Source organism: Somniosus microcephalus, chromosome 13 (assembly GCF_052327205.1).
Source record: "Somniosus microcephalus isolate GS21.2 chromosome 13, FLI_Smic_1.0, whole genome shotgun sequence".
Taxonomy (NCBI): domain Eukaryota; kingdom Metazoa; phylum Chordata; class Chondrichthyes; order Squaliformes; family Somniosidae; genus Somniosus; species Somniosus microcephalus.
In genome coordinates, this window is record NC_140999.1 from 7,313,782 (window position 1) to 7,326,319 (window position 12,538).

The 12,538-nt window shown below is 50.2% G+C and overlaps 1 protein-coding gene across 1 annotated transcript in view; it reads left to right on the forward strand.

Annotated features, from left to right (window-relative positions):
• Positions 1-12,538, forward strand: part of tmem221 (transmembrane protein 221) — a 19,378-nt gene continuing 6,840 nt past the window's right edge. Inside the window, exons 1-2 of the mRNA XM_086004429.1 lie at positions 1-399; positions 11,930-12,015. Coding sequence (XP_085860555.1) covers positions 89-399; positions 11,930-12,015 — 397 coding nt within the window. The 5' untranslated portion in view covers positions 1-88. The remainder of the gene's footprint in view (positions 400-11,929; positions 12,016-12,538) is intronic.

A 12,538-nucleotide genomic window follows, 5' to 3' on the forward strand; every position in this document is an offset into this window, starting at 1 on the left:
GTCACAGTGAAGGCAGTGAGAGAGAGAGAGAGAGAGAGAGACTCCGGACAAGAACAAAGTTGGTGCAAACTTTCAAATTGATGCAGTTATGCAGCAAGCAGACAGGAGGGCGGCGGTGGAGGCTCCGGGCTCCGGCTGCCTGGCCGCCTTGCTCTGCCTGGCCGCCTTGGGCGCTCTCATGTCCCTGCTCTCGGCCACTCTGCTGTTGCAGCTCCGCTCGCAGCCCGGCGGCGAGTCGCGATCGCCGGTCCCGTGGGCGTTGTCCCGGCGGCTGCTGCGCTGCGTCTCCCGGGGACTGGCGTCTCTCTCGCTCGCTCTGCACCTGTGCTGCCTGCTCCTGGCGCTGATGCACGGCTACCTGGCCGCCGAGGTCTGCGGAGGGGAGGCGGAACCAGACAGGTAAAACAAAAATTGACAAAAAAAGAAAAAAATCCTGCTTTCTTTTTAACAAAAACTGTGGTTGGACAGAGCTGATGTGTTGGGAGTGACTTTAATGACCATTAAGACTGGCAGCTTGCAGACCCACTTAAGCTAGTTGTTTTCATTGATGCAAGAACGGTTTCGATGCAAACTGGATAGAATTATGGAATGGTACAGCACAGAAAGAGGCCAGTCAGCCCATCGTACCCGTGCCAGCTCTGTGACAGAGCCGCCCAATTAGGTGCCCGCTCCCCTGCTCTCTCCCCATAGCCCTGCAAATGCGTGCGAGTGCACAGTTGCCGCTGCATTTCATCGAATCATAAAATAGTACGGCACAGAAGGAGGCCATTCGGCCCGTCGAGTCTGCGCCGGCTCTTTCGAAGAGCAATCCACAAATAGTAGATGCATTGCTGGTCATCTTCCAGAACTCGATAGACTCTGGAACAGTACCCATGGATTGGAGGGTAGCTAATGTTACCCCACTATTCAAAAAAGGTGGTAGAGAAAAAGCGGGGAATTATAGACCAGTAAGCCTGACATTAGTAGTGGGGAAAATGCTAGAGTCCATTATAAAGGACTAGCTGGGGAGCCCCGCGTTGCGAGGGCAATTTTGGGGCGCTTGGTCTCCCTGCCCCTGTGTGTCCCCCCTCTCCCTGTCATGTCCTCTCCCTGTCCTATCCCTCCCTCCCCTCCTCTCCCTCCCCTCCCTCCCCTCCTCTCCCTCCCCTCACACTCCCCACTCGTGTAATCACTGTCTCCCCCCCCCCGTGTAATCACTGTCTCCCCCCCCCCGTGTAATCACTGTCTCCCCCCCCCCGTGTAATCACTATCTTCCCCCCCCCCGTGTAATCACTGTCTCCCCCCCCCCCCCTCCGTGAAATCACTGTCTCCCCCCCCCCCCCGGTGTAATCACTGTCTCCCCCCCCCACGACCCCGTCTCCGTCTCCATCAAGGACACCGATCTTGCTCCCCCACCAGCTGGGAACAGCTAACTCAGCACAGACGAGGAATGCTGAGCGGCGGCCGGCGCCGGGAGCGGGCTCTCGCGGGCGGCGCATGCGCGGTCAGTGCGGGCGGCGCATGCGCGGTCAGTGCGGGCGGCGCATGCGCGGTCAGTGCGGGCGGCGCATGCGCGGTCAGTGCGGGCGGCGCATGCGCGGGCGGCGCGAGGCGGCCTGGCGGCCGTTAGCGAGCGGGAAACTTCGGGCGGCCCGCCCGCGCTACGGCCCCGACACCGTGAAACCTGAGAGGGGGAAGTAGAGAGAGACAGGGAAGAGGAGAAGGAGAGAGAGGGAAGAGGAGAGAGGGAAGAGGAGAAGGAGAGAGCGAGAGGGAAGAAAGAGAGAGAGAGAGAGAAATTTTTTGAGCTTCAGGCCCCAAGTCCCCCCTGCGCGAGGGTGAGGAGGAGGGGGGGGTTGCTAAACACAATATAAAACTCAAATAAATTGTTAATTAATTCCCTAACACATAATTCAAATATTTACCTAACTTCCCTAACACACTGAAAGTGTGGGGAAAAAATCATGAAAAATCAAGATGGCGGCCACTCACCTCGGTTCAGAAGGATAAGGCCCGCCCACACACGCACCGATTGGTCGACCGGTCAGGTCACCGAAGCATAGGATTGGTCAATCGTCGAGTCACTCGACACTCAACTGTAGGAAGGAACCCGCCGTCCGATTGGTCGACCTCGACATCACACGGTCGCTAATGAGATGCTAATGAGCGGAAGGCTGAACGTTTTTTGGATACCGCGGGCGCGGTTTTTGTCCGGCCGAAACGTAAATACGCCTATGACCGGTCCGGAATCGCAAGCTTTCTTTTGAGGCGACGCGCGCATCGGTACGCTCTGTAACTTTCAAACGTATAGAGAATAGACAGACATCGGGACAGACAGAAGAGCTCTTTTATATATATAGATAGATGTAATAGCAGAGCACTTGGAAAACAGTGGCAGGATCGGACAAAGTCAACATGGATTTACAAAAGGTAAATCGTGCTTGACTAATCTACTGGAATTTTTTGAGGATGTAACTGGTAAAATAGATAAGGGAGAACCAGTGGATGTGGTGTATTTGGACTTTCAGAAGGCTTTCGATAAGGTCCCGCATAAGAGATTAGTGTGCAAAATTAAGGCACATGGGATTGGGGGCAAGGTATTGACTTGGATAGAGAACTGGTTGGCGGATAGAAAGCAAAGAGTTGGAATAAACGGGTCGTTTTCCGAGTGGCAGGCAGTGACTAGTGGGGTACCGCAAGGATCGGTCCTAGGACCCCAGCTGTTCACAATATATATTAATAATCTGGATGCGGGAATTGGATGTAATATCTCCAAATTTGCAGACGACACAAAGCTGGGTGGGAGGGTATGCTGTGAGGAGGATGTCGTGAAACTCCAGTACGATTTGGACAGGTTGGGTGATTGGGCAGAAACATGGCAAATGCACTATAATGTGGATAAATGTGAGGTTATCCACTTTGGTGGCAAAAACAGGAAGGCAGATTATTATTTGAATGGCAATAGATTGGGAGAAGGGGAAGTGCAAAGAGACCTGGGTGTTCTTGTGCACCAGTCGCTGAAGGTAAGCATGCAGGTGCAGCAGGCGGTTAAGAAGGCAAATGGTATGTTGGCCTTCGTAGCAAGAGGGTTCGAGTACAAGAACAAGGATGTCTTGCTGCAGTTGTACAGGGCCTTGGTGAGACCGCAGCTTGAGTATTGTGTGCAGTTTTGGTCGCCTTATCTGAGGAAGGACGTTCTTGCCATGGAAGGAGTGCAGCGAAGATTTACCAGGCTGATACCTGGGATGGCAGGAATGACGTATGAGGAGAGATTGTGTTGATTGGGCTTATACTCACTGGAGTTTAGAAGATTGAGAGGGGAATCGCATCGAAACCTATAAAATTCTGTCAGGCCTGGACAGACTAGATGCAGGAAGGATGTGCCCGATGGTCGGGGAGTCCAGAACCAGTGGTCACAGTCTAAGGATAAAGGGTAGGACATTTAGGACTGAAATGAGGAGGAATTTCTTCACCCAGAGAGTGGTGAACCTGTGGAACTCTCTGCCACAGAGGGCGGTGGAGGCCAGTTCATTAAATATATTCAAGAAAGAGTTAGATATATTTCTTAAGGCTAAAGGGATCAAGGGATATGGGGAGAAGGCAGGGACAGGGTACTGAATTTAAATGATCAGCCATGATCTTGTTAAGGGATTAGTGGAACGAGGTATACTCAGAGAAATGACCAGCACCACTAATTCCCCAAGTTGGAGCCTGAACGGACCAAGTGATATACAAGGTCGACGTATACCCAACCTCAGCTTGATAGAGTAATAAGACTCAGACGACTGTAGTTTAATTGAAATGTGAGAGTACACTTTTATTGCAGAGCTCTGGGAGAAGCTGCTATGCACCCTTGTGCAACCGCCGGACTTCTCGTTTTACACTCTAAATGCTCCTACCTTTATACAGGAGTCAAAACAGTTGAGCAATTGATTACATAATCACAGTGATACCCCGTGACATCTATAACGGGGGGCTATTCTAAGCAATGTGCAACAGGGTTAAAACTTCTTGGGACCTTTGACCGCGAGACAGGATAAGCAGAAGTAAAACAATACCAGACTGTCTGTCCTTGCAAGATAACCACAAAAGTACAATACCAAAAATGCAGCTGGCACTACCTCATCCCAGAGTAGGTGCGAGCTCAAGGCCCAGTGTTAGCCAGTTTTAATGTCAAGTATCCCGACAGTCTTTGCAAGAGTCTTTGCTCCAAAATTATCTTCAACAATCTCATTGAATGGCGGAGCAGGCTCGAGGGGCCGAATGGCCTACTCCTGCTCCTGTCTTCTATGTTTCTATGTTGTCCCACTTCCCCTGCTCTTTCCCCATATCCCTGCAATTTTTATCTCCTTCAAGTATTTATCCAATTCCCTTTTGAAGGCTGCTATTGAATCTGTTTGCACGACCCTATCAGGCAGCGCATTCCAAATCCTAACCACTCGTTGTGTAAAAAGTTTTTCCTCATGTCACCTCTGGTTCTTTTTCCAATCACCTTAAATCTGTGCCCTCTGGTTATCGACCCCCTCAGCCATTGGAAACAGTTTCTCTTTATTTGCTCTCTCTAAACCCTTCATGGTTTTAAACGCCTCTATCAAATCTCCTCTTAGCCTTCTCTGCTCCAAGGATCTGGGAACCCATGATCCTGGCAGTGAACCCGATGCAAAGGCGGCTTCAGGTCATAATGATGATAGGACGCAGCCTCAGTGAGGTCACCTCCAGGAAGTTGAGATTAGCTTGGCACCACCTGGAGTATAACTCCAGTTTGGTCTTATGGAATTATACACAGGGTTACAATAGTACAGTGGTTATGCTACTAGTAATCCAGAGGCCTGGACTAATAATCTGGAGCACGTGAGTTCAAATCCCACTGTGGCATTTTGAGAATTTGAATTTGTGAAGATATTGGATTGATGAACAGGTTCATTAATGACCTTCAGGGAAGGAAATCAGCCGTCTTTGCTCAGGCTGGCCTATGTGACTCCAGTCCCACACCAACGTGGTTGACAAGGGGTGGGTGGTTGACTAGTGTCTTGCCAGCGGTGGCGGTGCCAGGTCATGGTGTTCCCGGCAACACCAAAGCAAATTTCCTGGATTCTCTAAAGCTGGGGATTTTCCATTCACGGGCAGCAGCAAATCTGGAAGCCCGTGGTCCTGGCAGTAAACCCGATGCAAAGGCAACTTCAGTGAGGTCACCTCCAGGAAGCTGAGATTAGCTTGGCACCACCTGGAGTATAACTCCAATTTGGTCCATAGCCGGTTGGTACCAAGCAATGTTACGTCAACTCCAGGAGGCTGGTTTGAGCTTGGCACCGTGTGCAGTATAACTCCAGTGCGGACCATGCAATGTGAGGTCACCTCTTGGCTGGGACCTGGCACCGTGTGTGGTATAACTCCAGTGCGGACCATGCAATGTGAGGTCACCTCTTGGCTGGGCCCTGGCACCGTGTGCGGTATAACTCCAGTGCGGACCATGCAATGTGAAGTCACCTCTTGGCTGGGACCTGGCACCGTGTGCGGTATAACTCCAGTGCGGACCAAATTCTGTGTTGAACAAATACTCGGATGGGTCACAGAATCACAGAAACTCCACAGTGCAGATAGAGGCCATTTCGGCCCATCGAGCCTGCACCGACACATATCCCACCCGATCCCCGTAACCCCTACACCAACACATATCCCACGCTATCCCCGTAACCCCATGTATTTAATCCCCCTAACACTAAGGGTCAATTTATCATAGCCAATCAACCTAACCCACACATCTTTGGACTGTGGGAGGAAACCGGAGCACCCGGAGAAAACCCACGCAAACACGGGGAGAATGTGCAAACTCCACACAGACACCCGAAGCCGGATTCGAACCCGGGTCCCTGTCGCTGTGAGGCAACAGTGCTAACCACTATGCCACCGTGCTGCCATGAGATTTTCCTGGGCATTTTATAAACTCACTGCAGAGCCTTTCTATAGTTGGGGGCAAAGCTGATGACTTTGCTGCACACTGTGTAAACAGCCAAATGCGAGTCACAGCCCATAATACAAGTCGGGTGTTGCTGTCTGAGGATCTGCAGTTACCAGGGCCGGATCAGTAATGCAGCAAATCAGAGCAGCGTGACCAGGTCGAACTCAGAGAGACGATGGGCTGGATATTTAAGTCTCTGCACAGGGGTAAAAGTGAGGTTGAAGATTGCCTGACCGTTTACAGAAACCGCCCGATTTTTCACCACCATCGATTTCATCCTCGGGACTGTCCCAAAGCAGATCACAGTCACTCCTGTATTTTTGAAAGGGGGTTGAGGAATAATGTAGGAAACGCGGCCACCAACTGGCGCACAGCAAGCTCCCACAAACAGCAATGTGATAATGACCAGATAATCTGTTTTTTAGTGATGTTGATTGATCGATAAATATTGGCCCCAGGACCACGGGGAGAGCCCCCCTGCTCTTCTTCGAAGTAGTGCCCGTGGGATCTTGTACGTCCACCTGAGAGAGCAGACGGGGCCTCGGTTTAACGTCTCACCTGAACGACGGCACCTCCGACAGTGCAGCACTCCCTCGGTACCGAAGTGCGGTGCTTCGATTAAGTGCTTGTCTCGTGGTCTGTGTGTGTGTCTCGGTACCACAGCAGACAGTGCACGTATCAACTGGGCCAGAGGGGAAAGAAGGGAGCTTGTTAGAGAATGAGCTGCTTTGTGGCTTTTACCGAGTCCTGATTCTGTAATCAGCCAGGTCGTGTGGTGGGGGGGAGGGATGCGGGAAAGCACTCAATAGCGTGAGCAGGGAGTTTAATGAGCCGCAGTCTTTGTGTGAGCTTTTCTTCTACAGAAAGACCCCCAGGACAGGCCCCTTGAAAAGGAAGCCCAGCTGAGCGAGGACGTGCCACCCTTAAACCTGCCCGCTTTGCGGCTGGCGCTGCTTTGAATTAGCTCTTTTAGAGGGAATAATGGCCCGTGCGAGTTTGCTGCATTGATTCCCCTCGTCGCTTTCCCTCAGACCTTTGTTTGACAGGAATTCAATTCGAATCGTTGTTTTAGCGGGGTGGGGTTCCAGCCTAGAAGGGGAGGGAGGAGCAGAAAGTGTAAAAGAAAAAGCATTGGGTGCCAGGGGCTCGTCGGGTCACAGTGCAAAGCAACGCTGTAAGAATATTTGGTTAAGGTCCTCCTCTTGAGTATTTCTATACACAACAAACAACAACCTGCATTTATACAGCACCTTTAATGTAGTAAAACGTCCCAAGGTGCTTCACAGGAGCGATTATCAAACAAAATATTGACCCCGAGCCACATCATGAGATATTAGGACAGGTGAGCAAAAGATTGGTCAAAGAGGCAGGTTTTAAGCAGTGTCTTAAAGGAGGAGAGAGAGGCGGAGAGGTTTGAGAGACCTAAACATGAATACATTTACAATATCGTTACCTGCAGCAGGCAAGAGTTTTCCCCACACCCGGAGCTATAAGCCGTGCTCGAGTTGCCTCCTCCAGATTTAATTTGCTCCTCGAGTCCTGAGGTTTTCACCTTGTGTACCATGATGGTGTGAATGTTCAGGTATGGGTGATCCTCACAGCGAGTGCGTTACCAGGAAATCGTGCGCTGCTGGCGAGTGAGGTCCAGCGCAGTTAGAAGATGCATCTGTTGCCTTTTTGAAGTACGGTGTCCTGGATGCAGGGACATGAGTGACGACCCTACCTACCAACCCCGGGCAGTGCGGAACTATGTTGTGGGTTCAAGCCTCGCTCCAGAGCACATAATCCAGGCCGACAGTCCCGGTGCAGCACTGAGGGAGTGCTGCACTGTCGGAGGTGCCGTCTTTCAGGTGAGACGTTAAACCGTCTGCCCACTCGGGTGGATGTATAAAAATCCCATGGCGCTATTCCGAAGACGCTCCTTAAAACCTACCTCTTTGCCAAGCTTTTGGTCACCTGCCCTAATATCTCCTTTTGTGGCTCGGTGTTAAATCTTGTCTGATAATCGCTCCTGTGAAGCACCTTGGGACGTTTTACTATGTTAGAGGCGCTATATAAATGCAAGTTATTGTTTGTTGTATATAGTCATATCTAGCACAAAGGAAGATGGTTGTGGTGATTGAAGGTCAATCATCACAGCCCCAGGACATCGCTGCAGGAGCTCCTCAGGGCAGTGTCCTAGGCCAAACCATCTTCCGCTGCTTCATCAATGACCTTCCCTTCAACATAAGGTCAGAAATGGGGATGTTCGCTGATGACTGCAGTGTTCAGCACCATTCACAACTCCTCAGATAATGAAGCAGTCCATGCCCACATGCAACAAGACCTGGACGACGTTCAGGCCTGGGCTGTTAAGTGGCAGGTAACATTCGCGCCATAGAAGTGCCAGGCAATGACTATTTCCAACAAGCGAGAGTCTAACCACCGCCCCTTGACATTCAACGGCATTACCATCGCCGAATCCCCCACCATCAACATCCTGGGGGGTCACCATTGACCAGAAACTTAACTGGACCAGTCACATAAATACTGTGGCAACAAGAGCAGCTCAGAGGCTGGGTATTCTGCAGCGAGCGTCTCACCTTCTGACTCCCCCAAAGCCTTTCCACCATCTACAAGACACAAGTCAGGAGTGTGATGGACACTCTCCACTTGCCTGGATGAGTACAGCCTCAAGAAGCTCAACACCATCCAGGAAAAGCAGCCCACTTGATTGGCACCCCATCCACCACCTTAAACATTCACTCCCTCCAGTGTGTACCATCTACAAGATGCACTGCAGCAACTCACCAAGGCTTCTTCGGCAGCACCTCCCAAACCCGCAACCTCTTCCACCCAGAAGGACAAGGCCAACAGGCACATGGGAACACCACCACCTCCAAGTTCCCCTCCAAGTCACACACCAGCCTGACTTGGAAATATATCGGCCGTTCCTTCATCGTCGCTGGGTCAAAATCCTGGAACTCCCTCCCTGACAGCACTGTGGGAGCACCTTCACCACACGGGACTGCAGCGGTTCAAGAAGGCGGCTCACCACCACCTTCTCAAGGGCAATTAGGGATGGGCAATAAATGCTGGCCTTGCCAGCGACGCCAACATCTCATAAACGAATAAAAAAATATAGAAATACTCAGGAGGAGAATCTTAACCAAATATTCTTACACTGTTGCCACGACATAACTCCGCACTGCCAGGGTTGGTAGGATTCGTCACTTATGTCCCCGCATCCAGGACATTTTACTTAAAAACGCAACAGATACATCTTCTAACTGCGCTGGGGAGTTCTGCCAGGTGTACCGGTAAATATTGATCAACAAACATCACTTAAAAAAGATTGATTATCTGATCATTATCTCATTACGGTTTGTGAGATCTTACAAATTGGCTGCTGCGTTTCCCACATTACAACAGTGACTACACTTCAAAAAGTACTTAATTGGCTGTGAAGCGCTTTGGGGACATCCTGAGGTCGTGTAAGGCGCTATATAAATGCAAGTTCTGTCTTAACCCTGGCCCAGGCCAAAGTCCCATGGTCAGGCTAATTTAAATAGTGTGGGTGTGAGCCTGTGCTATTTCGGACTCGGTGTGGGTGCCTGCTTAAACTGGGTGCGAGATGAAATTGTGCCGATGTTCCCCGCAGTTCTGTCACCGGTAGCACTAGCATTTCTAAGGGAGGGGGTGGGGGGGCGGAAAAGGGGCTGCAACCATCTGGATTCAGTGTTCTGCTACAAATTCCACCCCCCCCTGGGGGTCTCCCCTGCCAAACTCCGCACCCTCTGTGCTGCAGAACTGTCCTCCCTTCGGCCCAGGAGCTTTGATAGAGTAAATAAGGAGTAACTGTTTCCACGAGCAGGTGGGTCGGGAACCAGAGGACACAGATTGAAGCTAATTAGACCAATTTAGAAAAGAAATACTTGCATTTCTATAGCACCTTAAACGACCACCGGACGTCCCAAAGTGCTTTACAGCCAATGAAGTACATTTTTGAAGTGTAGTCACTGTTGTAATGTGGGAAACGCAGCAGCCAATTTGCGCACAGCAAGCTCCCACAACAGCAATGTGATGATGACCAGATCATGTTTTAGTGATGTTGATTTGAGGGATAAATATTGGCCCCAGTGCAACACAATAATTCAGGAAAATAAAACTGAAGGAAATTCCTCTCCAGCCCACTGAGGCTCCAGGGGACGACATGAACTCAGTCCCAGCTACCCCGCCGCTCCCCCCACCCACCTTCTATAACTGGAGATGTTCTTGGCTCTCAGGAACTCGTCCAGCTCCCTTTTGAAGGATCGCGGTGTTTGGAGTTTTGTCTGAAAGATGCCGAAATCCCCGTTTATCCTTTGCTCGAGTGGGTCGTCGGCCATGGGAGGAAGCGCTCGATGGGCCGAATGGGCTCCCACATCTGCCCTTGCGTTGCAGTGATGTGTGATTCCCCATTGTGGTTTTTGTATCCAGCTCCCATATGAAATAGCGCGTTCACATCAGAAAATACTTACAAAAGCTATACTCCAAAATAAAGTTTCATAAATTTCAAGGAAGAGGCAAACATGGGAACAGGAGGAGGCCACTCAGCCCCTCGAGCCTGCTCCGCCACTCAGACAGATCATGGCGGATCTGCACCACAACTCCATCTATCCGCCTTTGCTCCATATCCCTCGATACCCTCACCCCAGAGAAATCTATTGATCTCAGTCTTGAAAATTTCAATTGACCCCCCAGTATCCGTGAGGCTCTCCTGGCTAATTAATCTCATACACGACACACAGTCGATCCACTTCTAAATCTCCCATTACACAGCTGCTATAGGTCTTGGGACATCATACCCTGCGATCAGTCGGGCACGGATCCCAAGCCTCTGCCAGGACCACAAGGTCACCAGGTTCTGGGAGATGAGAGGGCACAGGCCTGAGGGGCAGGGGGGGTCACACAGTCTGCCCCCATGTGGGGAGGCTGTGAACTGCAGATTCCTTTGAAGGCATGAACAAGTTGCATTTATATAGCGCCTTTAACGTAGTAAAACATCCCATGGTGCTTTAGAGGAGTGTTATTAGACAAAATTTGACACCGAGCCACGTAAAAAAAAATATTAGGACAGGTGACCAAATACTTGGTCAAAGAGGTAGGTTTTAAGGAGCGTCTTGAAGGAGGAAAGAGAGGTTCAGGGAGGGTATTCCAGAACTTAGGGCCCAGGCAGCTGAAGGCACGGCCGCCAATGGTGGAGCGATTAAAATCGGGGATAATCAAGAGGCTAGAATTGGAGGAGCGCAGAGATCTCGGAGGGTTGTAGGGCTGGAGGAGATTACAGAGATACAGACTTAGTGAACATAGCCTGGCGATCGAAAAAGGTAGACACAGGCAGACCCGGCTACCAAGAGAGGACAGGATATGCTCTCACTGCAGTCAGGGAATGGTGGAGACAGAGATGCACTTCCTCACAGCTTGTAGAAAATATCAGGGCATAAGGGAGAATTTCTACCCAAAATTTACAAAAATATGCCCGGAATTCAGAAATTTGAATGACGACCAAAAACTCCCATACCTACTAGGGGAAGAGAGAAATTGCGTAACACTAGCGGCACACTATGTTACAGCTTGCCATAAACAGAGGGACAACCACTAAAGATAAGATAAGAGTATATATAAATTATATGAAAGTATATTTATACACTCAGGGATATATCTGTTTATACACTGTATGGATAGATCTGTATTTTTGTGAACAAACATGAATGTTTTCCGATGCTTTGGCAACATAAGATGTAACTTGTCATGCCAATAAAGTGATTTGAATTGAATTGATAGGGAGGGGGTGAGGCCACTGAGGGATTTGAAAACAAGGATCAGGATTTGAAAAAGCAGATCAGGTACCTCGTTTGATGGCACACACCATTTTAATAATCATTTTTTGTAAAAAAAAAGGTTAGACAATTGATATCGGCGACGTTGCTGGGATTCTAACCCTGGGTCCTTTTTACTCTCCCATTCCAGGGCTGGCTGGCTTCTCCTGAACAGTCGATGTTCCCGTCGTGTGGCCCTCAGTTCGTTCTGTCTGGGTGTCATCGTGTATCTGGCAGGTAAGTGGTGAGACGGGAGGCACGAGTTCTTCCCCGTCTCGTCAGTTTGGCTCTCAGTGGGCCGCACTCTTTCGCCTCCGAGTCAGAAGGTCGTGGGTTCAAGTCCCACTCCAGAGACTGGAGCCCAAAAAAACAAATCTACCCCTGAGCGAGCCCTGCACTGTCGGAGGTGCCGTCTTTTGGATGAGACGTTAAACCGATGCCCCGTCTGTCTGTGTGGGTGGACGTAAAAGATCCCATGGCACTAGTTTTGAAGAACAGAGCACTCTCCTGGTGCCCTTGACAATATCCCTCAATCGACACCATCAAAACCAATTAATTGTCCATTGCTGTTGTGTGGGATCTTGCTGTGCGCACATTGCCTGCCATGTTTCCCATAATACAACAGTGGCAAGAGTTCAGAAGTAATTCATAGAATTACACGGAATGTACGGCACAGAAACAGGCCATTCGGCCCAACCCGTCCATGCCGGTGTTTATGCTCCACTCGAGCCTCCTCCCGTCTTTCCTCATCTAAATCTAT